A 26,303-nucleotide genomic window follows, 5' to 3' on the forward strand; every position below is an offset into this window, starting at 1 on the left:
CTGAGTCGACCCAAGCCAGCTGCCTGAAACCAGCTTCCGCTGGGATCGAACTCAGGCCGTGGGGAGAGTTTCAGCTGCAGAAACTGCTGCTTTACCGCTCTGCACCACAACAACAATAATCCCTGTTCAACTTCTTTCCCTTTCAACAACCTGCCACACAGCCTTCTGAAGTTTCCCTGCTTGGATTGACCCAAGAACTTGGCAGATGTTAAAAGTTGGCCGTTCCCATCGTAATGCTTCTGTCTGGACACATTGCACAAGTCTCGAGCCTGATAAGGGAGTGTTCCTTATCAGCAATACATGATCAGCAATACTTTACCCCAGGGCTGGCCCAAGTCATTTTGCTGCTTGAGATGAAGAACAAGATGGCGCCCCCTCTGATTCCATATACAAAAGCCAACTGGACCAGCAGTTGAATGGCTGTGAGACAGTGTCCTCCATTGCACCAGAAAGGAGCAGCTTAGCTTAGCAGGCCTAGAACAGGCCACGTAGCAAACAGCTCTCTCCTCCAACACTTTGCTGCTGTCACTCAGCATCTGCTGCCTGAAGCGACAGGTGCTTCACTTCTGTACATGCTCAGGGGCACTCTTCTGAGGAGAAGACAGTACAGAAGTTGTGTATATGTTTTGCATGCATATGGTTGTAGGCTCAACCCCTGGCACTTCTCAGATACAATATGCTAATGCTGTCACAATTGGGTTTCCTTTATTGTTTATGTAAAAATATGTTGGTGTTGTTTAAAAAGCTTGTTATTTCTAAAGATTAGTTATATTATTCCATCATCAGCGTCTATCTTTTGACGTCTGGAAAATATGTTGTTAATTTAATTATTAAACAATTGATTGGTAGCCAGCTTAGAAGGACATGGGGAAATTGGAATTCAGCATTAATTACAAATTTGAAGGACTGGTTAAAAGAAATATGGAATGTGATATATAAGGACAAGTTTACAGACACTAGATGATTTTAAGAGAATTATTCAATCATTTTATGGGCAAATTTGGGAACTTTATTTTAGGTATCACACCATTACATTTAGATTTTTTTAAAAATATATCTTCTATTATAACCATTTAAAACACACTCTCTCTCTTTCTCTGCTTTGTGAATGTATAGTAAATAACATGTATATGCTTTGTGAATGTATAGCAAATAACATTCTATTTCTTAAAAGGGATCATGGATATGTAGGACCATGAAAAACCTTTCTTTGTCTGGGACCCTAAATAGTTGCTTTCAATCAGAGGAGACACTATTTGGCTAGCTCAACTAATGACCTTGTAGTATAAGGGAATTTCATATGTTCATCTGAATTCAGGGTGCCAGAATTTGTGAAACAAAGAGCTGGCAAGCTAATTCACACTAATTAAATAACTAGAGCATATCATCCTCAAAGGTTCAGGACATGGGGAGTCCAAATAGACGCAGATCTCTGCAAATACCATAGTTTGATTCCATCCTACCCCCACTTCATGGAGGTAATGCTACTTTGTTGAAAATGGTCAGAATTGGGGATGGGGGGAAGCAGACCCACCCCCATTGGTTGTAAAGGGAGCTTCCTACAAGAATTGTATGACATTACTGACCATGTTCTCATTTGCAAAGTTATTTTTGGTTTATATGAGGGTATGCAAGCTGGAAAGGATCTGTCATTCCAAAACTCTCCATTCTTCTCACCTGGATATATGTACAATTTAGAATGTTTACCTAGCTAAATATTGAAAGAACTTTCTCCATCTATATCCATAATAGATGTATCCAGACGACCACCCTGGGATCTAAAAATTGACCAGGCCTTGTTACAAATTCACAATGAATTGCCCGATGAAGAAGTGACCGTCTACTGGCTCTCAGATTATTGCTACCAGGTAATTAATATTCACTGGTGTATGTGTGTGAGTGCTAGAATGTGACCCCTGAGAATTGTACAACTGGGATAAAGTGATGCAAACTGAATACAGTTCCATTATGAAATATGATAATTAATAATGATTTCCCAGAAACTGCCATTTTCCATATTATCTTTCACTGGGAAAGATATGGACTGGGTATTAGGATCGTGGAGAAAAACAGAAGCCTCTGGGAATCAGGACTCTGGGAAAGGACTGAGACCTGTGTATACAGATTCATACATTCCCATAGGTGTAGATTTTTCCATTTCCCAGGGTTAAACCTAGGCCTATAGAGAGGAAACCAGAGCTCAAGACAAAATCATCTTGGGGGCCTTCTCCTGCACCCCCTCCAGCCCTGCCAGTAGACAATATAGTGTATCTAAATTCAGAAATAACAGCATGATAAATGTATTATATAGTTTAGCATGTAATATTTAATGGTGATATATGCATTAATAATCCATGAATGCTAATTCAGTAGACAGGCTGAATTAACTTACTTTAATGGAATGCAAAAGGAACATCTTACCATCTTAGGAAATTATAAATTATCATAATATCTATAAACATCATTTACGATGACAAAAATAAAGAGCAGAAATGATCAGACATTGAATAATTCAAACAAAAATTTAATTTGTTATGGCTTGTGCATTGGTACTTTCTAGAATTCTACCTATTAAACGTAATTAATAGCATATAGCAGGGTATGAAGATATGGCAATAGGCCGAAAATGTCACAGCGGAGTACATGCTTAGGGAACCAATGTTGAGAGCCATTGAAGTACTTTAATTTTCCATCCACCGTCTTCTGGCCTGCTGCAGTGTGTTGAAGTGGAGCAATAGCTGAAACCATATTGTGAGTAATATAATATATTGCACTCCCAGAGTGCAGGACACGAAATAACGGGCTCAAGTTAAAGGAAGCCAGATTCCAGCTGGACATCAGGAGAAACTTCCTGACTGTTAGAGCAGTACAACAATGGAATCAGTGACCTAGGGAGGTTGTGGGCTCTCCCACATTAGAGGCCTTCAAGAGGCAGCTGGACACAGGGATGCTTTAGGGTGGATTCCTGCATTGAGCAGGGGGTTGGACTCGATGGCCTTGTAGGCCCCTTCCAACTCTGATATTCTATGATTCTGTGATTCTATATTGTTGCTGGGAAAATCCACCCCCCTACGCCTCTCCACCCCTATCCCCTCCTCGTTACTGGGGGGAAATGCAGCTAAACTCAGAGGAAAGGCTAATGGAGGTGACAGATGAAATCATTATCCCTGCTAATGAAAAATGAAAAAGTCCCAGCACTTTGACCCTGTGAAACCTGGCTTCATTACCCTACTGCTGTTAGAGGAGGAAATCAGTCTAATCCCAAGAAAACATTCACCTAGACACGGGCTAATGCATACTTTATTTCAGATACAGTCACTCTGAATGTATGGTATTAAGATCACTTACCATTTTTTTTATTTTAGGGTACCATTGTAAAATTTCATCCAACATCCGTTTCCTTTAACACAAATCACTTCACTTATTCAGATGGTAACCATTCTATTTGCTTTGAATTTGAAAGATGGACATTTTGCTCTAGCTAATTTTGGGCAATTCTTTTTTGTCTCGATCTTCATTCATTTTTCCTTCCTTTCCAGTGCGTTTATCTAGAGCTGAATTCTGTCCCCATAAGGAGAACATCTGAAGAATCTAGTATTGCACCTGTTGCTGTGGATTCTCAGCATGCAATCACCCTCATGGTCAACAGTATTACAAAAGGCAAAGAACTTTGCAGGTTAACGCCTTATTTTAATATGTCTTGAAATCACTCATAGTTGCTGCATTTGCAATGTTTTGTGAAATTATAGATTTATTGTAAGTCATCTCTTTGGGTAATTCATAAAAAAAAAGGACTGAATTTTTATTTTAAACTAGCTGTACCCTGCCACGCATTGCTGTGGCTCAGTCTGGTTAAATTGAAAAGAAAGAAAAGACAAAGCGGATGTTTCTAATATGTTTAATTTCACAATGCTTGTGGATATACAATATTTTTAGTTGTTCCGTTGTCTGTGTAGATATAGAGATTGTCTGGTTTGCTGACTCTAGAACACGCAACATATAATTGTCCATGTGAGAAGCAATCTGTGTCTAGATCTAAACTGCATAATTCTAAAGATTGGCCCTGAGCTTTGTTGATGGTGATTGCAAACGCCAATCGAATTGGGAATTGCAATCTCTTAAATTGAAATGGCATATCTGTTGGAATCATAGGAATGCGAGGAATGAGGACATCTTCACCTTTGAAAGGTCCTGTCAAGATTGTTGCTTCTATGACCTATAAGAGCAAATAGGAGAGAACATACAAATAGGAGAGGAGGCAGAGGCAGTGGATTGGCCTACTGTTTGGTTTTAAAAAAAGGATGTTTTTACGGTGAGGAGGTTAGTGGAAATTCCTGGCAGTTACCTTTCTTCAGAACGTGTAATTGTCACAGGTGTGACATCTATATTCACTCAGCCAATTGTGAGAGAACATGCAAATAGGAGAGGAGGCAGAGGCAGTGGATTGGCCTACTGGTTGGCGATGTCACAATGATCAGCAGGACTGGTTTTGAGGAGGCCTATTTCTTCGATTTTAAGACAAACCTTTGACCCCATATAGAACACAGTTACATAACAACGCTCGCGTATTCGAATGCAACGTTGTGTCAAAATTTCAAAGCAATCGGTGAAGAACTTTCGGAGATATAACGTCTGTTTCGAACGAACATTTACATTTTTATTTATATAGATAATTTATTTGGTTTTGTACAAAGATAATACTGTTATATAAACAGTTCCACAGGTAACCATTATAGGAGAGCTTGAATAAATCTGCAGTAGTTGAAGCAGGAGTAGTAGAAAACAGATCTGTATTAGAAATGGAAAACGGGGAGGTAAAGGTAGTGCAGGAGAAGTTAAATATAAGAGGCTGTAGAAGAGAAGGTATACAGAAAATAAGAAGAGAGAGAAAACGGAAAAAGGGAGATCCAACAGTGGGCATATCTGCATGATTCATTTATCCCGGGATCGTCTCTAGGTCGTCCCTGTGCATCCAAATGACGCACAGGGGATCCCGGGGATGACCACAGACTTTCCTCGGGTTAATGGAAACCGGGGATTTCCTCGTTTTTCCATGGTCCCAGGACAACCCCAAGGACTGCGGCTGGTGTGGCATGGCCTCCCAGGTCCTCAAACAGGCACAGAGCTGCGCGGGGTGGCTCTGTGCTCATGGTGGTGGGGTGGCAGCAATTTTGCCATCCTTGGGATGGCGGGGGAGGGTTGGGCATGGATTTTGGCAGGGTGGGTGGGATACTTACTCTTTCGCTGTGCATGTGCGGCTCCTTTTCAAAAACAAAAAAATGATGCCTGCGACATCTCTCTTCCCTTTTGGGTTGTCGCGTGGCCGTATAGATGCTGGGGGAGGATTGCAGAGGCAGGTAAGTCTGCGATCTTCCCCCCTCCCTCCCGCTGCACCCTTAGGTGTAGACATGCTCAGTGAGTAGATAAAGTGATCCCATAAGATTCTACCCCTGTTCTCTTACTGTCACTTGACCATTGGTTCTAAACTTACTGCTTTTTGTGGTCTGCAGGACAGAGGGAAAAACACCTAAGTATGTTCACCATACCTGAAATACTAATTCTACATCATTTGCAAAGGAATCATATGTCTTTTGAATTAACTGGCTCTGTCAGTAGTGGTAGATTGTGTGTGTTGGAAATACAAGTCCCTTCCTCTAAAATAATCTCAGCTATACATTGAGAGCGTTCACATATTTTGAAAAACTAAGGGCGCAATCTTACACATATTTAGGCAGAGATAAAAAAACCTACTGCTCCCAGCACTCCCAAGCCAGCCCCAAATCAGTTATTTAGGTCATGTTAACATGTAGTTATGTAATTCTTCTGGAATGTCAAGAACGCTGCAGTGTGTTGGTATGATTTTAGAGATTTAAATAATTGAAAATAATTTTTGGAGTAATTTTCCTTTCACTTTTTGTAGGATATATTATCATTTTGGAGAATTTGGAAACTATTCCCTAATGATCAGAAGTCTACCCAGCAACATTTCATGCAATATAGTTATCAATCAAAGTCCTGTCAACAGCTACCTCCGTATGTTACTTCACTTCTATAATTTAAGTATTGTGTTAATTTCTGAATACTTGCTTTACTTAGGAGATTGCTTTGACGATTGCACAACTGCAATGAGGCTATGACCACTGCCTACACCACCTCTCAATTCACTCTAAACCCTGAGCAAGAGAAACTTCAAGAGCTACAGGTTAATTTTCACCCTGGGGGTGGATAACTACCAGCTAACTCACCAGTACCAGCTGAGCCAGTTCAGTCTGTTTTCCCTTACCTCCTCTTGGTCTAAGCATGTAATACGAAAGTGCAGTGTGGTGCACTGGGGAAGACATATTCTATGAAACCTCATAGAATACGGTAGCCTAAAAACAGAAACAAAGCAGTTTCGTCTCTATGTAATGTAGTCTAGACAATCTCAAACTCATGATACTCAGTAAATGGCAAATTATCATCGTGAATAGTCCCCATTTTTAAACCTGTGGAATCAGGGAAGGTGGATCCTCCAATCAAGTATGGCCATGTGTGCTTTGATGTGCCTCTATAGCAGCCTTCCCCAACTTGGTGCCCTCCAGATATGTCAGACTATAACCCCCATAATCCTCTAGCCAACTAGGGGAAGGCTGTTCTTGAGGTACAGTTTTGACACTTGGGACACTGCATGTCCAACACCTAAGCACAGGAGTACTTGACATAAGCCACTGGCACCTTTCATCAACCCAGAAAAGTGGAAGTAAAAGGTGAGAACATTGTTTGTTTTCTAATTGAGACAACTTTCTTTCTTTCTCTCTTTTAACCCTCATCCCCTTTGAAGGGGCAGGGGGTAATTTCAGGGGGAAAAATATACGAGGTGAGGGGTGGGGGGAAGGTTTAACCCTCCCCTCCTGGATCACTGTGGTCCTGGTCCAAATCGGGGCTGCACATCCTTACACTAGAGTAAATAAAAGTCAAGCTTCAGCTACACACTACATGATTAACCTAACATGTAGTTTTGCTCTAACAGAAGTGATATTTCAAGTGCTGCTTCAGAACTGCTGTGTTTCCTAAATGTATTGTATGATTGCTTCAAAAAGTATGTTCATGAGTCATAACAAGTCATAACAAGACAATACCATGTCATGGAATATAGTTAATTATTTGTTTATATTTAAACCTAGCTTCCTCTCCTTGTAGGCATTGTTTTTGAATCCAAATATGCCCCAACCCCTTGCTGCACCTCCCTCTCTCAGAATGCTTCTTGAAAGAGATGAAACAATGATATTAGTGGGCCAACTAGTTGAGAGGTTTGGGAAACGTTGGAGCTTCAAAAACTACTAGTCAGAGTGTGAAAAGGAAACCCATCTCCTATGAACCTCGAGATGTTCTTATGCTTAATCACATCACCCATTTTCTCTTCTGTGTTTTTTACTAAGTTTTGTTTCTTGTTTCAAGATCTTAGGATAAATTCTATTAAAGTCCTGATAAAACATCACTGGGAATTAATTGTTTAGTTTTATGCTGGTAGAAGGGATAGTTAAAATAGATATAGGCTGAATAAACATATCTGACCATGCCCCAGTGCTCCTGGAGATGGCAATGTGTGCCAAGGAAAAAACCCGTACCAATATGGTGGTTACACCCTACGTTAATAACACGACTGGAATGTAAAAGTAGAATACAGGACGGGATAATAAACTGTCAGAGAAAATCATATTAATGACACTTCAGAAGGGGTGAGGTGGGATTGTATGAAAGCAGTACTAAGATATTAAAGAAATGGCCATTATTTGGAATAATACTAAGAAACAGAAATCAGAATTCGAAAAAACTGTAGAAGTCCTAACAGCGCAATATAAATGTACCGGTTCACAAGCTATTAGACAAAAAATGGAAAGTAAAAGAACGGAACTAAATATGCGAGACATTGATAAAACAGTGGTAGATTTGCTTTATGTTAAACAGAGATACTATGAATTTGACGGAAAAGGATCAAGAATGTTAACAAATAGAGTTTAAAAAAAAAGGAAAAATAGCAACAGAATCATAGTTTTAACAACTAAGGAAGGAACAAAAACTTATAAATAATCCATCCAGACCAGTTTGAATTTATTCCAAAAAGGCATATAGCGGATCCTGTTAGAAGACTATATAGTGTAATCATTCATGCAAAAAAATTGAAAACACCACTAGCAATTCTGGCTCTAGATCTCTATAAGGCCTTTGTTATTATAAACCTAAAAATTCTATTAAATATTGCACAAATATACAAATTCTGCCCCAAATTCTCAAATATTCTACAAGCAATCTATGCTCAAACATCAGCAACAATTAGATTTAATAATATGGAAACATCCCCCTTTAAAATTCAATCTGGTACCAAACAGGGATGTCCTCTATCCCCATTATTATTTGATCTGGTAATTGAATTTCTAGCAGACAAATTAAGAAACAATGATAACATCAAGGGAGTACCAATCAAAAATCAAACCCATTTAATACATTTGTATGCTGATGACATAGTACTTATGCCAGAAAATCCAAAAACGAGCATAAGACACATCTAGGGGGAACAAAAACGTTTCCAGAAAGCATCAGGACTGAAAGTCAATTACACAAAATCAGATTTGCTATACCTCCCAAAGATCAAATTGACCAAATGGTAGTTAACACAGCAGAAAAAGATAAAGGGCGAATAACTACTCTATTTAGATTACTACTTAAACTGGATTTAGGATAACAACAAGTGCTACAAACTTGCTCAGTATCTATTAAAGTATTCTTGATCTATTAAAATATATTTTATTTTATATAAAAATATATTTAAAAAATAGATCAAGAATACTGGACAAAAATGTGGAGGGAAATCCTTTTAAAGCAACATCAGGTAAATGTACAGAAATATCACTTAAAATATTGCAAAAATGTTACTTAACGCCGTCCAGAATAGCAAAGATAGACAACTCTTTACCATTGTGCTGGAGAGGATGTGGGGTCTGTTCACATGTGGTGGGGACTGAATGTATTCAAAGATTTTGGATGGAGATTTTTGAAGAAATATCTATCATAATGGAAACAACAGTAATAAAAACACCGGAATTGGCATAACTTAATACATTTGATGGCCATAACCAAACTGTAATACACAAAAAGCAAATTGAGTATCTCTTAATAGCAGCACATGTGTTGATAGCTAAATGCTGGAAGGAGGCAAAAGGATTAAATATAAATAAGTGGTACAGTATAGTATGGCAAATAGCGCTCTCAAAGAAACTTAGGGCCTTGCTAGACTATGCCGGATAAGCCGGCAGGGAGGCGGGGCGACAGCGCACTAACTTTAGCGCACGCCGCCCTGCCTCCTAGACGGCCGACGCGTAGGGACTCTGGAAGCCCTGTAGCGTCGGCCATTTTGTTTTTAATTTAAAGGGGCCATGTGCGCCCCGAAGCCGCCGGACAAGGTAAGTGCCTTTTTTAAAAAAATTAACCCCCCCCCGCCATCCCCGATGCCTCCCTGCCCACTCTTTCCCCGATGGCCGTGCCCTCCCTCCCTCCCTCTCCCTGATGCCCGTGCTGCCCGCCCTCCCTCTCCCTGATGCCCGTGCCGCCTGCCCGCCCTCTCCCTGATGCCCGTGCCGCCCGCCCGCCCTCTCCCTGATGCCCGTGCTGTCCGCCCGCCCTCTCCCTGATGGCCGTGCTCGCTTGCCCTCCCTGTCCCCGATGCCATCCCGGTGCCCGGCCTTTCCCCCCCCCTCCTGCCGGGTCCAGCCTTCCCCCCCCCCGGGATCCCTCCCCCCGGCCCGTGGCTTTTCCTGGCTACTCGCGAGAGCGAGTAGCCGCAAAAAGCCACGGACCTTGCTAGACGTTCCACAGCCCCGGCCTCAGGCCGGGGCTGCAGGAAAGGTGCACCATAAGCGAATTTGCTTATGGCGCGTTAAGGGAGGTCTCAGCGCGGCCTGACTCCAGATTCCCCTGTGCGTCATCTGGATGCACAGCAGGGAAACCGGACCTCACAACGCGCTAAGACCTCGTCTAGCAAGGCCCTTACTCAATGTTTGAGAGTATTAAGAGGACAAAAGAAAAAAGAATTTTATGGTTACAACAGTTTCTCTGGAGAAAAATAAAATGAATAACAATAATTAAAATAAATAGCCTTGATTTGGGATCTATCCTCCCATTAATTAATTAATTAATTATCCTTTAAAACTGCCTAATAAAAAAAGCATATGTAATTTATTATTCCTTGCATGCATGGTTTCTGTATTATGTTAATATTTAAGTTTTAATATTTGCAAATAAAAAATCTAAAAAACAAACAAACACCCAGCACTAAGGGATAATTAACACTTTCTGTTTTCCTTTGTACAGCTATTTTCTATGCATTTTTGATCTACATGGGCATTTTCAGTTTTCTGTCATTGGGACGGTTTTGTGTGAAGTAAGTAAATGTCTTAATAAGAGACTCCTAAATGTAAGCTATTTCCCATTGCATGTTAATCCTGCTGTTTTATTGGGCACACTTAGTTATATTGCCTGGAATTGTGGCCCAAATCTTAATATCCTCTGTAGAGGCCCTTCTCCGGTAGCCCTTTTAGCGGAGGTGTGATGCATTTACGAAGGAGAGGTCCTTTGTATGGCAAGTGGAGAGGCAAAAGGCACAGAGGCCCTTTCTACCCCTCAGGGTTATCCCAGGAAAATGGTGGGATTGTCCCTGCCTGCTCCCGGGATCCCCTGTGTGGCATTTGGATGCACAGGAATGATTCCGGGACGATCCTGGGGGAAAAGGCAGGTGTAGAAACAGCCATAGGCATGTTGGTTCTCTTCTTTAGCTCAGATTGTAATTTGAGCCAGAGTAGTACCTGGTGCTGCAGTGTTCATGGGCAGTTGAAGCACCAGTATTAAGGAATAACGCATTTTGGCAACATTTCTAATCCTGACTGTAGATACTTCAACAATCCGTGAAACCATTTTGAAAGGCTAGGCTGTAGTCTTAATGTTTGTATAAACTCTTCTGCCCAAAGAGTTCTGGGCAATTTGAAATATTTCTGCTGTTCTTGATCAGCACAGATGGCTGAATAAAAGTTCTTTGCATGTCAGTTATCTAGCTGAATTAACTGTTGTTTGTCACTCTTGAAAAAGCTGTGCCAGTAGAGTGGAAATCATAGCAACGGGTAAGTGCATAATGGGAGGCAGTGTGTATTTACTGGTGCCTCTTCTTATATGTACCTGTCATTATCAGGTATCATTTAAGTTTTATTTAGATTGCCCTGTCTGAATTTAATTTGCTCTCTTACTTATTTTGCCATGGCTTATTTTCCCTCCGTGATCATGTGAACCCGATCACTGAAACAGCTTTGTTCACCCTGATGGATGATCTGTGCTGGGAGAAGGACAAAGTTGTTAGTTGTCCTACACCTCTTATGACTTTCATTTCTGTGATTCCTGGTTTCCTTTTCGATTAGCTTTCCAGGAAGGGGATCAAGGGTATTGTGTGGCCCAGTGGTTCTGTACCTAGCTGGATGGATGTTTCCAGAATGGATGGATGTGGTGTTATTACAAAATCGGACTTTTTCTTTATTATTCATTCACAGCATTGAGCCAATCAGAAACTGGCTTTACAAGAAGATGAATCCTAGAGAAACTGATCGACTTATTAATTCAGTAAGCTTTTGTGGTAATATGAATTGTCCGTTTTAACATTTTAATGTGATAAAATCCAGATGTTTGATGGGTACACAAATTGGTCATGAAAATCTAGCCATATTGTTTGATAACTGGGTTTATATCTTTGCAAAGATGGCTGACTTAAGGTGACTTCCAATATCGCTATTAATACAATTTCAGGCATCTCAGTCTCATTGCTAATATTTCCCATGTCCTCTTTATTTTCAAGGAGCTTGGATCCCCAAGCAGAACAGATTCCATCAGTGGTGATCTCCCAGCTGGGGTATGGAGTACAGCCTCCTCCCCACAGAGGCTTCGTTCCCTGGACACATTCAGAGGGTAACTAACTGGCAGCGTTGGAGCACAGCAATAGACAAAGATTAAGTGCCATTACAGACGGAACTCTGCCTGTTTCTTAGCTATATTATTGAATTGTGCCCAGCCACAGATAACATGCTTCTTCCCGCAAGCCCCTCCCATATTAAGGATGTGAAGGAAGAGGTATAATACCATGGGCGGTTCCTGATCCCTTAAGGCGTAAGTGGTTAAGGACAATAGTTCTCAACCACTTCAAAAAATCCAGTAAACCTAGAGAAATACTGGATAGGGAATTAAATGGAAAATACAAAAATTACATTATAACTAGCTGTACCCGGCGTAACATACACCGTTGTAGCATATCTTAAAGTTTATTAATTAAATATCATCGTGGGGGCACGGGCTGCTTTGAGGCCGCCAATACAGCACCGTCTGGCAGACCTGGGGGGCAGAGAGGTCAGGGGGAGGGGGAGCAGGTGTCCCCCTCTCCCCGGGGTTCCTGTCAGCCTTGGGCCGGCCGCCCAACTTGCATGAGATTAGGCCAGGGCCTCAGCTCGCAGCAGGTGAGCGGCATCCCACCTGGCCACCAAGGGCCCTGGCCATGCCTCTCTCATGCTCCAGACCATGGCGCTGCCCCCTTCGTGGGGGGGGGGGGAGAGCGAAGAGGCAGAAAGGGGGGTAGGATTACCTTGGAAAGCCCAGAGGAGTCGGGCGAGGGGCTTAGCAACCTGTATCAGCTGACGTTACACGTTGTTACTGTTGCTTAGCAACCTGTATCAGCTGAAGCCTTTATGGAAACATACCTAAGCGTTTTATATATATAGATGTTCTGTTGGTCGGATAATTTTTTGGGACTTTCTCAGTTTCCCACTGAAACTATACAATGGTGTATAGAGCAACCCTGTTTATAAAGAAGCCAGGGGTATGGGCCAGAGAAGAATATTTAGTAAGCTCTTGGAGCAGTTCACATAAGGTCAGGGCTGGACAACTTGTTGCCCTTCAGCCAATGTGAACCTGGAAGTTCCCTCTCCAGACAATGAGATGAGTTACTGCAGGATTTTCTTATCGCTGTGTCTTTAGCATTCTGTAGTTCCTGGAAGCTCACCATGCTGTTTTGGAGTTTTAAAATGTTTCTTTATCTTTTATTTTACAAATCCATATATTTCTATATACCTAGAAAGACCCCTGAGTGTAAAAAGCACTACCTTATTTTTGCCCTGTTTCTCTTTGAAGCAGATATATATATATATATCCATATCAGCTGTTTGAGAGAACAAGTGGGGATCCTCCAGTTGTTGTTATTTGTGTATTTATTTAACTATTTATTAAAGTTATATACTGTTCTGTATAAGAAATCTGATTATTAACCAAAAATTACAATACAGTACAGAAACTTTAATAAAACAATACGATTAAATTGATAATTCATCAACTCAACCATCAGTGAGATAAAACCCTTTCCAAGACTGTTCAACAAACAAAAGACACAACCATCTCATCCAAAGGGACTCAAGGATCTAAGTGACATGTTGATATGCTGGTTATTTTACCGTAATAAACTTGATTGATTGATTGATTGATTGATAAGGGAAGTGTGTCTTAAGCGGTGGGTGAGACTGATTACTGAAGATACCCGCTGCACCTCCAAAGGCAGGGCATTCTGTAATGAGGGTGCCACAGCTGAGAAGCCCCTCACTGCTTCCTAGGCATTGCCCATAGGTAGGACTGCAAGCAGGCCCCTCTACAAAGTTCTCAAAGGCCAGGCTGGATGTATTAGGAGGAGTGTTTTTTAAAAAATCTATTTTGGATCCTCAGCTTTGAAAGATAGCGACACTGAACAAATCTGTTTATTTAAAACCTGTCCCCGAGATGACATTAATGGTGAAATGTGTGCAATGTCTCTTTGTGTGTTCATGTATGATCTTGACTTGTGTTTCCCTTTGTAGGTTGGCGCTTATAATTATGGTCTTTGTGAATTATGGTGGAGGAAAGTATTGGTTTTTCAAGCATCAGAGCTGGAATGGTAAAATCTTATACATAATACTCATTTCCTTCATAGAAATAAATAGAGAGGTTTATGCCAGATTTAATACAGATGGGACCTTATTGCCCTCTGTCATGTTTGTGAGTTTCCCAGAAATGAGTCAGGGTGGGAAACAGAATGCTGGACTAAATAGGCCTTTGGTCTGAACCAGCAAGGCTCTTCTTATGGTCTTATGACCCAACACCACGTGGGTACAACAAAAGATGGAAATGCAAATACTTCCCGCTGTTAAACTCTTGCACAAATGCTTGCTAGTTTAGCATCTAACTAGGACTTCAGTTACACACATTTTAGCAAGTACAGAAGTGTAGAGAATGGTTATTAATAAACTTTTGACCTAAACCTTTGATTTCTACCTAAACATATTTGCTAGTTGACTCATTATTATCAAGATTAAATAATTTTCCATTTTCTCTTCATAGGACTAACTGTAGCAGACCTCGTCTTTCCATGGTAATGCAACCTGAGCAATTATATGACTTTATAGAACTCAAGAAATCTCATTCAGAAGAGCCCCATATAGGGTTTTCTTTTACTGTATGTTAGTCTGATCACAATTGTTTAGTCTTAAATACTTGGCAGGATTGATTATCAGTTTTTTAAAAAATTCTGTGATTTTTAGAGTAAAAAGTGCAGTAATACAGGCATGAAAACCCAATCTCTGTCCTTTGAAACAGGGTTTGAAAATGTATAAAGTTTTTTTTAATATAAGTTACCAAACCAATTTCCAAGTCCTAAAAACTCACCTAAATACTGATTTTTCCCTTTGCCTGTTGGACTTGTACCTTATAAAATATTGCTGGTTAGTATGTCTGTCAAAATGCAGTGCCTGGACAAGTTGGAAGAAAGCCCACTCTGTAGGAGGAGAAAAAAAGAAAAGGCAAATACTGTTTTAAAACATGTCTGCCTGCACCTTAAATATTTTAAAAGGACGTATTTTACTTGTTCACATTTTTCAGACTTGAAGTCAGGTGTTCATGTTTCGGAGCTCTCCTGTATTAAAAATAAAGCGAGGAATCAGCCTGAAACAAACCAAACACTTGTTCTTTAAATATGCCCAGAAAAATATCAGGGGTGCTTTCAGACGGAAGGCTTCTAGAACTAAGAATCAAAACAACTAACAATCAAAAGGCATTGTCCAGCTATTCCATCTTTGTTCCTTCCTTATCATTTTTTTCTGATAGTAAGAAAAAAGCGAGAAAAAGCCATTGGAAAGCACGGGATGATTGGAAACAGAAAACATTGTCAACTGGGCTTGCTGTAAAATTGTGTAAGGCAATTACACAAGAAGCCTTGTCTGGAAGCACCCCAGCTATAAGTTGCATTTGGTCTTTAGACAGAGCTCCGGTTCAGTCTCTCAAGTATATTGTTATCCACCCCAGGGTTTAAAAAGTTCTCTCCCAAGCTTAGGGTAATGTGTAGGGTGACCCTATGAAAAGGAGGACAGGGCTCCTGTATCTTTAACAGTTGCATAGAAAAGGGAATTTCAGCAGGGGTCATTTGTACGCATGCAGCATCTGGTGAAATTCCCTCTTCACCACAACAATTAAAGCTGCAGGAGCCCTGCCCTCTTTTGTGTCTGGTCACTCTAGTATAGCGCCTGCAGCTTTAACTGTTATGATGAAGAGGGAATTTCACCAGGTTCCCCATATATACAAAGGACACCTGCTGAAATTCCCTTTTCTATGCAACTGTTAAAGATACAGTAGCCCTGTCCTCCTTTTCATAGGGTCACCCTAGTACTGTGACCTTCAGTTGATTCCTGAGGTGGTGCTTTCTTCTTCCTATACTAAGAGCAACAGCAGTGTAACATGACTGTTATTGGTGAGACCTCCCTGCTCCTGTTAATAGTAATTCTCAGTGTGTGTGTGTGTGTGTGTACAGGCACAAAACAGCATAAATGTAAACTCTTACATATTAGGATCTGTAAAGCTTCTGTGTTTGAACAAAGGTGGGCTTTTGCACTGGATCCTAGAGATTAACAAATGGGGGAAGGCCATTAATTTCATCCTTATAAACTCCCATCTGATTGGCAATTGTAGGAAACAGAATGCTAGATTAGAGAGCCTTCAATCTGATCCATCAAAACAGTTCTGACGTTCTTATGTGTGGATTCTCTCTTAGAGCTGTCACAGGCAGTTAACATGGCTGGCACACTTGAGGAGGACCAGAAGGTAGCAAGACATCCATGAAGCCAAAAGAACCACCATTCTTACTTTGTGCTGGGTGCATGGGAATGCCAGAGACAACTCAAGTCTTTTGCTGCTTCTGCCTTTCCTACTCATGCTACCCAAAGTGAAACACTGAGCTTTCCAGGGTTTTTTATGAAAGATCATAGAATCATAGAATAGCAGAGTTGGAAGGGGCCTATAAGGCCATCGAGTCCAACCCCCTGCTCAATGCAGGAATCCACCCTAAAGCATCCCTGACAAATGGTTGTCTGGAGGACTCTGGGGAAATGTGAGAACGGGGCCAGGAAATATGGGGGTAAACCAGTGCAAATACTTTCCCAGTATTCATGCATCCCCACCCCATGTGTGTACACACATTCACATATGCCTCCCAGTCAAGGGTTCCCCATATCCTAGAGCTAGCTCTGGCCTTAGGATAACACATAATAGCTAGATCTGTTTTGCTGAAACACGGTTATTTCTCTCCCTCGCTAGGTTTGTGTTTATCATGGGCTCCTCCATTTCATTGTCTCTGAGTTCCATGTTGAGACGGGGATGTTCCAAGTGGCAACTTCTGGGGAAAGTCCTGTGGAGAAGTCTCCTCTTGTTTTTAATAGGAGTCATAGTTGTGAACCCAAATTACTGCCCTGGGCCTTGTAAGTGCTGAATGACTTATTTCTTTCCATGTTGACTAAGCAATGTATATAGCTGCACCTGCATGAAATCCAACTTTTCCCATTCCATTGTAAAGAAGGGCTTTACACTACGCTTTATATGTATGCAAATGATACTTGTGAAGCTACCTTTGTTCTCCCTGTGCTGTAGGTTGGGTGGGATAAAATGGTTCCAGAAGCAGCATAAAGGCAAAGGCCTTCGCGAGAACCCACCGTTCAGGACGTCATTTATGTCACACAAAATTTCTGTTCTTGCTTCCTGAGAGGCAGTACTGAGATTCAGGGGCCCTGATCCAGGCAGATCTCAGGAACTGCAGAGCAACAGGCCCACTCCCTTTGGCTCCTCTAACTGACTTATGTTTCCAGTCCAACATGCGAGTTTGGAAATGCCTAGTTGTAGGGACGTATTTCCTTTTAATCTTGTTTTGTTACCCCAAGAGCTATAAACATTACCCTTATTTGCTATACTTTTCCTAACCTAGCCAAAGTTTGAATCTCTCTCCCATTTATGCACATGGTACCCTGAGACTTTGTAGCTTACAATTTATGTCATGTTTTATATCCTCCATGTCAGCCTTAGGTACTAGAATTTAAAAAGCAATTACCTTTGGCTTAGAAGAAAAGTTAAGGCACTCACAAACTCACTCATTCACCAGAAAACATGGAAATTGTAAGTAAAGGCACCTGCCCTAACTTCCATGCCATGTAAGCAGCAAATACATATTGGCTCAGTTCAGACAACAACAACAACAACAACAACAACAACAACAACAATTGTTACCCACCTCTCCCTCTGGATCGAGGCGGGGTACAACACAAATAAAAACACAATAAAATACATATAACTAATTAAAACATTTAAAACTAATACATTATTAAAAGCAGCACATTATTTTAAAAAGGCATTATTAAAAAACATGTTGCTCAACAGTGGTTTTAGAATTCCACGGTGGAGTTTGTACACCACCGTTGAGAAATGGATCGTTTGGCAGGAAAACTCCATGCAATAGTGGAGTTTTTATGGAAAACACTCCAGGCAGAATATCCACACTGTGCAGAGGAGAGTTCCTGCACAACCATTGTGTTGTGTTAGGCTCTGTGGAGCTCTCCGTTACATTGAGTTGACTTTTCCCACTGGCTACAGAGTTCCCTGGCAAGAGCGGTGAAAGTAGTGATTGGAGAGCCACCGAGATTGGTTTTTTGCAGCAATGGCTGATGGGATACCACTGGGAGGACCGGGGGGAGGAGAGAGGGCAGAGGAACTGTCAATCAAACATTGCAATAGATTTTACTCAACTCCGTGGTAGCCCACAGCTGCACAACGGTGGAGTTAGAACATGTTGTGTGGGGTGTCCCTCTTAAAAAGTCAACCACTGAATGGAGTTTTCACACTGCGTTGACTAACGTGTTGTCTGAACTGAGTCATTGTTTATGTTTCGTCTGCATGCAGCCACGATTTCCCTTGGTCTTTTAGCCCCAATCCTCTTCTTTAGCAGGTTGGGACCCTCTGTTCATGACACTATGGGGACAGCCACTATCTCCTCAGCATTCCCTTCCTGATCCCCTCTCTCACTAATCCAGTTCACTCATCACAATTTTTTTTTGAGTTGTTGTGAAGGAAGTGGGAGTGAGCAAGCCTGCTAGTTCTTGCTGCCCGATCACTTCTGCTGCAAACAAGAGTAGCAGAACAATCCAGGAATGCTCGATGCGAACCAGAATTTCTGGATTATTGAGGGAGAGCCAACCCAGAGTCGTAGCGCATGAATAAAGCATGGGTTACAATCCTGGGTTGTCTCTCCCCCAACAACCCAGAAATCCTGGTTTGCATAAGATGGCTAACAATCCAGGGACAGGGTGTTTCTGGGTTGTTTAGTCCCAGTGGGAGTAAATAGGCGGCAGGAATCAGCACGCTCGCTCACTCTTGCTTTGTTCACAACAACCCATCTGGACCACCACAACTAGATACTCTATGCCAAATTTCAATCTGACAGGATAATAGTCTTGATTTTATTAATAGAATTTCAGGCATTTTACTTGCCAAACGCTGAAAAGCTCATCCTAACTATACAGCTGTTCTCACAACTGAGAAATCCTATTTCAGGATAATTGGCTGAGAGGCAGAGGAGCCAAATAGAACCCCTCCTTAAAAGTAGTGAATTTGCAGAGAGACCTGCAGAGACCACCAGTGAGGGAGGAAGCAGCAGCCAGGCACCTCTCCACCGTGCCTGGGTCCAGCTCCAGCTGAGAGCCCCCTCCCTCCTGCTGTCAACTGTAACTGCTGAACTTTCCAACTAAGATTGTAGTGCCTGAATTTGCTTTCCTTTCCCCCCTCCTCCTCCTCCCTCCCAATCCCCTTTCCTTTTGTGTCATGTCTTTTAGATTGTAAGCCTGTGGGCGGCCGCTGTGAGAGCCTTTTTTGGCTGAATGGTGGCATAAAAATCCTTAAATAAATAAATAAATAAATAAGGACAGTTTGAATGTATTAATAACATGACATAACATGGAATTAATTGTTGCAATGGTTAAAGTAGATTTAGATTTAATCCCAGTTCTGTAATAAAACTCCTCTCATTTCTCACTTGCATTGAGAAAAATATGGGTTCCTGCCTCCTGAAAAAAAAAAACTTTGTCATCTTTGGATAAAAAAGCAGGCCTGGATGTTGGGGGGCAATTTTCACGCTTAGGCTAGCGAGCAACCTTGTCAAAATATATTAAAGCTTACAGTTAAAACATCTTGCAACAACATATATTGTTGCGCATCGGATCCAGATTTTCACCAATCATCTCTCTTTAAAAAAATGTGCTCACTTTTTGACATTGCTGTTTTACCTCCTGTAGTATCCTGGGATAACCTGCGAATTCCAGGTGTGCTTCAGAGACTGGGCTGTACATACCTTGTGGTTGCTGTGCTTGAGCTCCTCTTTGCCAAGCCTGTGCCTGAAAACAGTACCCTGGTGAGTAAATGGCCCAGCAGCTCAGTCGAAATGTAAAGAACAGAACACTGCTTTTGTAGAATTATTATTGCCCATAGTAGTAGGCAAGAGGATATTCACAGTCATTGGTCAAACTGGGTTTTAGAGTGTTTCAAGCTGTAACCTAGAAAAGCTAAAATATAGATCCCAGTAACATAACCCTTGCTGTCTACACGTTCTTGTTATGAATGGCTGTTAATGAGGAACACTTTCCTGCCCTTGGAGGTCTTCAGAAGCTGTTTTCAATAGGTTTTTTAGTATGTGAAAAGACAGGGGTTATTTACACTTGTTTTTATTTTTTATTTTAAAAACATACAACTAATTTCTATTAAAATCTATATAAAGCAGTGATAAGCAACAATAGAAATTCCATAAAAACTTAAAGGAGCATAAAACAACAAGAGGAAAGATGATATTAAATCCTAAAAGAGGGTCAAAGCAAATAGAATGCAACCTATATAAAATAATAGCCAAAACAGAAGAAAAGAATGTGCTGCAGCAGAGCCACATGGGGGTCTGTGGCGTTACACCCCACAAGTCAGTTCCCTAATGTATGTCTAAGATTTGTAAGTCTATTGTGTTTAGAATGTTGACCTGAGTAAGTGGAGATTGAATATCTTAGGAGGAGGAGGGAGGAGGATATATAAGGGAATGACTGAAGTGATAGGAGAGTGTTTTTAAAGTACTTTGGTTCGAGGGGAGAATTAGAGGATCAGGGTAAAGAGGGTTGTCTTCTGAGTGTAGTGTGCAGATAGTCAGTTGGTGTTCAGTCCTGATAATAAAGAAAGTTCAAGAGTGAAGGTGTGAGAGAAAGGAAAGTGTGTATGAGAAGAGAGAAAGGATTAGATGAGCAGTTTTAACAAGAGTCTGAAAAGTTTTATTATGAAACAAAGTTTGTGAAATAAATTTTTATTCAGTTTCTTTTACTGCCACAAAAATCCCACGTGTCTCCTTGGCATTTATCATCTGCAGTTATATACATCTAACACCCATTCTGACATTAATTCACCATCAGCACATATAATTCACAGCGCATTATTTTATTCCTGAAATTATTCCTGTTTAACCCCTTTCTCCACATAGTTTGTAGAAAGGTGGTGTTTGTCCCTCACCTCAGGCTCATAATGTGGCGGCGCTTAGCTTGAGCAGGGAGTGTCCGCGGACAGGCCTGTTGTAAAGAGCCTGTGTCGTGGCAGGGTCCCATTTTAGAAAAAGAGACATAGTAAAAGGAGTTTCAGAAACTGCCTTTACCATAGTGAAGCTGCAGCGTTGCTGTGGATTTGTGATGACAGCATGTGTCATAAATGACTTCAAAGTGCCCCCCTCCACACTAAATTGCCATGGAGATTGGCCCCGGAAAAAACAAACAGGAAAAAAGTTTTTCCAATGGCTTCAAAATTTCCAGAAAGTTTACATCTCTAATCCAGGGCAATTTGGGATTTGGAGCTGGGTATCACCAATATGTAGATGTCATTCAGCTCTGTCTTCCCTTTACATCAGATTCAGATGAGGTGGGTTGGATGAGGGCCAACAGAGGTAAATCACAGTAAGGTGGAGGTACTGTTGGTAGATAGTTCAGCTGTCCAGGGAGGTCTCTGGATGGAAGAGGTTAGCAGTCTGGAGTTACTTATTGATCCAGGTTTATCACCAGAGCCCAATGACATCTGTGCACATTGCCTTTCACCAGCTGACACGGGAGTATCCACTGCAACTCCTCCAGGACCGAGGTAGCCAGGTTGCTGTTATCCTTGCTCTGGTAACTGCTGCAGTATGTTACACTTTGAAGTCTTCATGTTCTGAGGTTAACCTCTGACTATCCAACAGGTACAGGCATGGAAAGGGTTATCCTGAACATAATTTAAAATATCTAAAATGGGATTGAGAAAGAGATCATATAATAAAATCAAAAGCTGTTGAAAAAAATATTTAATTAAAAAGTATAAGCACTTCAGCACGGCATGGACATTTAAGCCTTAAAAGAAGAACAAACAAGGATGTTTTTCAGAAGTGAATGACTTTAGAAGGCTGAATAGTTCCAGTTGGCCAGACTGTCGTGGCGGTGGTTTCCCCAAGTAGGCACATCATTTCTGGGGTTGCTCATGGTCTACTTACTCTTCTGTGTTTCAACAGGAGGCTCCATTCCCTGATCTCCAGGATATTCTACCCTACTGGCCCCAGTGGCTTTTCATGATGACGCTTGAAGCAGTTTGGGTGTGCCTCACCTTCCTGTTAAACGTACCTGGCTGTCCAACGTCAGTTCAAATTTAGATCCTTCTTCATTTAACTTGCTTTTTTCAGTGTTTCCCCCCTCCCCGAGATATCCATAGAACTGTTTCCATAGATTGGTCCAATTAGGACTTAAGGCCACCCACAACATTTTGGTGTCTGAGGCTGGAAATCTAAACCCTCTTCCCATTAATGAACATGGGGACACATTGCTAGAAAATTCTCATGCACACACCTCACTGAGTTCAATGGGAGGTGTGGATGGTCTCTGTTTATTTCTGCAGGCCTTGTGTAGACCTTTGTGGGGGACTGTGCCAATTCTATCTGTCTCCTATTCTGCCATTCTTCATGGTGCTCTAAATTAACTACCAGAAGCCATCGCTGTCATGATTAGGCTTCCTCTATCAAGACTTTTGCGTGGAAGTGCTGTAGTTAGGTGGGTTACAGGTCCAAGATTTGGGTGCCCTTGGGAAAGGTATCCTCTGTGCCAACTGAGTTCTGTCGTGCTGCCACTGATCTTTTTTTGGGTGCTCCCCACAGAGGCACCAGAATTGGGGCCTTGGCCTCTTTGCTAACAGTGGGGCCCAGGCGAAGGCCTTGACATCCTCTGAAGTTGGCTGAGGGATGCTGGGAGTTGGAGCCCCACACATGTGGAGGACATCTGATAACCTGTCAGCTCAGGAGGCTACTTTCTAGCCACAGTAGACGCCATGGGCTCTGTGTGATGGGAGCTTGCCCCTAACCAAATCATTCAGCCCAAGCCTTCTTCAGTCATGTGGCTCACTTCCTTCTTTTATTCTAGGGGTTACCTTGGCCCTGGAGGTATTGGCGATTTTAACAAGTATCCCAACTGTACAGGAGGTGCAGCAGCCTATATTGATCACTTGCTTCTGGGAGAGAAACACATCTACCAACATCCGTCTTCTAATGTAAGTGATTTAAATTTGCAACACACTGAGCAACTATCTGTGAAATGTCAGTGTCCTGCTTTAATTCTTTATCATAGACATCTGCTTATTCCTAAGAATGGGGCTGGAAGGCAAAATGTGGTATGTGTTGTTGTAATTTCTCAGTCCAAGTTGTTTCTTGCTTTTCCATGGTTGACCGTTTGGATTGCAACTAGCAGTTCTTTGATGCTGCATTATTTAGATTTCAAATAGGACAGAAACACAAATGCATCTGACAGCAGCTGAGCAGAAAAATAGGCCTCACTCATAGCTTCATTCAAAATATGAAATCATGTTCTGTAAGTTAGTTAAAAGTAACAAAATCAGCATTCCATAGTTTCTTAAACTAGCTTTATAGTTGAACATTCCAGTGTTAGTAGAGTTTTATTCCAGCCAGATACTTAGGTAAGGGAATAGATAGGCAATCTAGCTAAGGCAGATTCTGCATAATGTAGAATGTGTCACCAAATTCTTTGCTGCAGCGAGGCTCTTTTGCCAAGGACACCCACTGAATATATTTCTAAGGGAAGATAACACATTCACATTGTTGCTCTCCCCACAGCTGTAATGCAGTTGTAGCAGAAGCTCCTGTGAACCTATTTTGGATCCCATATTCAAACTTCTACAATTAGGGTGGTCAAGAGAGGATGGTTCCCAGTATAGTCCTTACTTTCTATCTGGAGACAGGGGGCATACAAGCCCCAAACCCGCTCCTATCTGGAGACAGGGGGCATACAAGCCCCAAACCCGCTCCTACTCTCATAATGTATATAGAGAGTTCCCAGTATAGTCCTTACTTTCTATCTGGAGACAGGGGGCATACAAGCCCCAAACCCGCTCCTACTCTCATAATGTATATAGAGAGGTTCAGGGACGGAAGTAACACCTGAATAGACGACGTTTCTGGATACAAATCATTTGCTCCAGTGCTACACCAGAAGGGGCACTGAAGACAGTCAAGGGCTAGCAGAAAATGTCACAACAGTACTTGGGAAGGTTAAGACAGAAAAGGAAATTCAAGTGTAGGCAGACTTTCATAGTGTGCTCTTCTCATCTCAATTTATAGGTGATCTACATGACTAGAGTGGCCTTTGACCCTGAAGGAGTTTTGGGAACGATCAATTCTGTCATCATGGCATTTTTAGGACTTCAGGTACTCTACCCTTTTGGAACTACTTGTGCATGTGGTGAGGAATCTCCTCTCAGGATGACAGTACAGTCTTAGGAACTTGCAGAATGTATGAATGCTACTTCAGAGCAACACTTATAAATACATCCTTATGTCAATATTATAGGAGAAACTTTCCCCTTAGAGTCAGAAAGTTTTGCATCAAGACTTTGGAAAAATCGCAGATCCACTTAGTACTACATTAGATCTTGTCTGTAGCGCTTCATCATCATAAACTAGTTCCCCATTTCAGTCCATTAGTCCTCTTCTCTGTTAAACCCGCTTTTGGCTGGGATGCTCTTGTCGCTTCTAACGTGCTATCTTTTTTTACTTTTAAGGGAGGAAAAATTCTCTTGTTTTTCAAAGACCAGCACAGACAAATAATGCTCCGGTTTTGTGTCTGGAGTGTATTAATGGTAAGTCGCAAATATTGTCTTGATGACCTTTAATTCATAATGTTTCCTCTGTGATCCTTTTAAAGCTGGGGTGACAACTTCAGTCAGTGCAGGGGCCAATTTCCTCCCCTGGGGGTCCCAGTGGGCTACACTCTGGTGATTGTGGCAGTAGCTGCAACCTTTTTTAAATTGGCATTTTACTACCAAAATTTGTTAAGAAACAGCTATGGTGTCTTACTAAGGATAACTTTAGCTTGTTGTCAAGATACCTTTCTCTTTAGTAAGCCTCTGTAATGGTTCACTTCCAAATTTCAGTGGCAAACATCCATTCTTTTCTTGTATTTTTTGCCTATTTTTAGAGGCAAAGGGGGCATTGAGGGGCCCGCCTGTTTTAAAGCCTGTTTTATTTTTTGGAAATTTTAATTCAAAAGAAATCTCTGAATATCTTCTGCTATAAATACAATACCTCAGTTTCAATAAATCAGACTCCTGAAGGAATCAGTCAGCATTGGTAAACCTGCAAATAAAAACACAACTGCTACAGTTCAATATAGAGTTGTACGCTCATTGAAAGTAATGGACGTAAGGACATTGGAATCTGTGTTGGACTGTCAACATAATAATAATTGGCAAAAGAACAGGAAGAGGAGAATAGAATAAATGGACAAGCCTCACAATTGAGAGGAGAAATAGGGACAGGAGAACCCAGGACATTTTATATGACAAAAGCTGCTAATCGGAGAAAAGGAAAGGAGGCAGAAAACAACTGATTCATTGAGAAAGATAGTCTCTTATTATGTATTGAAATGATGCAAGTTCAAGATGCTATAGTTTCTTATTCGTTGCTGGGAGTAATCTGATTCTACACAATCTGTATGAATATATTTTAACCATATTTTATTGTATTTTACTGTAATTTGAGTTTTTCAATAGTATTTTATTGTATTAATTTGCTTTTTACTTCATTTATTTTATGTCATCCCAGAAATGTATTAAATTCAAATGTCCATTAAAAAAAAAAGTTAATAGTTTTGACTTTCACTCTGGTTTGAGATGCCTTTAATAGCTTATTTCCCCATAAGAAGGGACAAAAGCTTTCCATTAATTTCGATGGCTGTGACCTCAGCAACAATGAGAGGAGTAAATCCGTGGGATATTTTCCATCCATGGATGAGAAGATATCTTCCACAGGAAGTCTAACATACCTTTCTCAACTCAAATGCCTATTTTTCAGGGTGTCATTTCTATTGTGTTGACCAAATGCTCAAAAGATCAAGGCTTTATTCCAGTGAACAAGAATTTATGGTGAGTACATTGAAAAGTCACTTTATTCTGCATGCTTGTTTTTGCTGGATGATTCTTGAACTGACCTCTGAAATTCCTGCAGGTCAATCTCGTACGTGACAACACTGAGCAGCTTTGCCTTTGTGCTTCTGCTGTTGATATACTACCTTGTAGATGTTAAGAAGGTGTGGTCAGGTGCTCCATTTTTCTATCCAGGTGAGTATACTTCAAAGGACAATATTGCCGCTTGAACTTGGAAACTATGGAGGTCTAAAGGGGTTTATTTTTCCCTTTTAAGAATTGAGACGGGCGGTTATCATCTCACTTTATTTTATTTATAATCTCGTGCCCAGTTTCTAAACAAACAGTCATAGCTAAATTGATTTGGAAAGTGCATCTGTTCTCTATCCACATTTAGTGTTTCAGATTGGGCAGTTTTCCCCGCCTTCCCAATGCTCACT

At 41.2% G+C, this 26,303-nt stretch overlaps 2 protein-coding genes across 2 annotated transcripts in view; one reads left to right on the forward strand and one right to left on the reverse strand.

Moving 5' to 3' along the window:
- Positions 1-26,303, reverse strand: part of USO1 (USO1 vesicle transport factor) — a 306,934-nt gene that overhangs the window by 49,659 nt on the left and 230,972 nt on the right. The window lies entirely within an intron of this gene.
- The window catches only part of HGSNAT (heparan-alpha-glucosaminide N-acetyltransferase), a 30,809-nt gene that overhangs the window by 2,636 nt on the left and 1,870 nt on the right, over positions 1-26,303 (forward strand). The window contains exons 2-17 of the mRNA XM_063131678.1: positions 1,753-1,868; positions 3,540-3,676; positions 5,921-6,033; positions 10,348-10,417; positions 11,571-11,640; positions 11,873-11,982; positions 13,908-13,984; positions 14,428-14,458; positions 16,672-16,832; positions 19,689-19,804; positions 21,953-22,074; positions 22,851-22,977; positions 24,062-24,148; positions 24,502-24,579; positions 25,793-25,863; positions 25,946-26,058. Of these exons, the coding sequence (XP_062987748.1) occupies positions 1,753-1,868; positions 3,540-3,676; positions 5,921-6,033; positions 10,348-10,417; positions 11,571-11,640; positions 11,873-11,982; positions 13,908-13,984; positions 14,428-14,458; positions 16,672-16,832; positions 19,689-19,804; positions 21,953-22,074; positions 22,851-22,977; positions 24,062-24,148; positions 24,502-24,579; positions 25,793-25,863; positions 25,946-26,058 (1,599 nt within the window). The remainder of the gene's footprint in view (positions 1-1,752; positions 1,869-3,539; positions 3,677-5,920; positions 6,034-10,347; positions 10,418-11,570; positions 11,641-11,872; positions 11,983-13,907; positions 13,985-14,427; positions 14,459-16,671; positions 16,833-19,688; positions 19,805-21,952; positions 22,075-22,850; positions 22,978-24,061; positions 24,149-24,501; positions 24,580-25,792; positions 25,864-25,945; positions 26,059-26,303) is intronic.

This window comes from Elgaria multicarinata, chromosome 1 (genome assembly GCF_023053635.1).
Source record: "Elgaria multicarinata webbii isolate HBS135686 ecotype San Diego chromosome 1, rElgMul1.1.pri, whole genome shotgun sequence".
In the NCBI taxonomy this organism is placed as follows: Eukaryota; Metazoa; Chordata; class Lepidosauria; order Squamata; family Anguidae; genus Elgaria; species Elgaria multicarinata.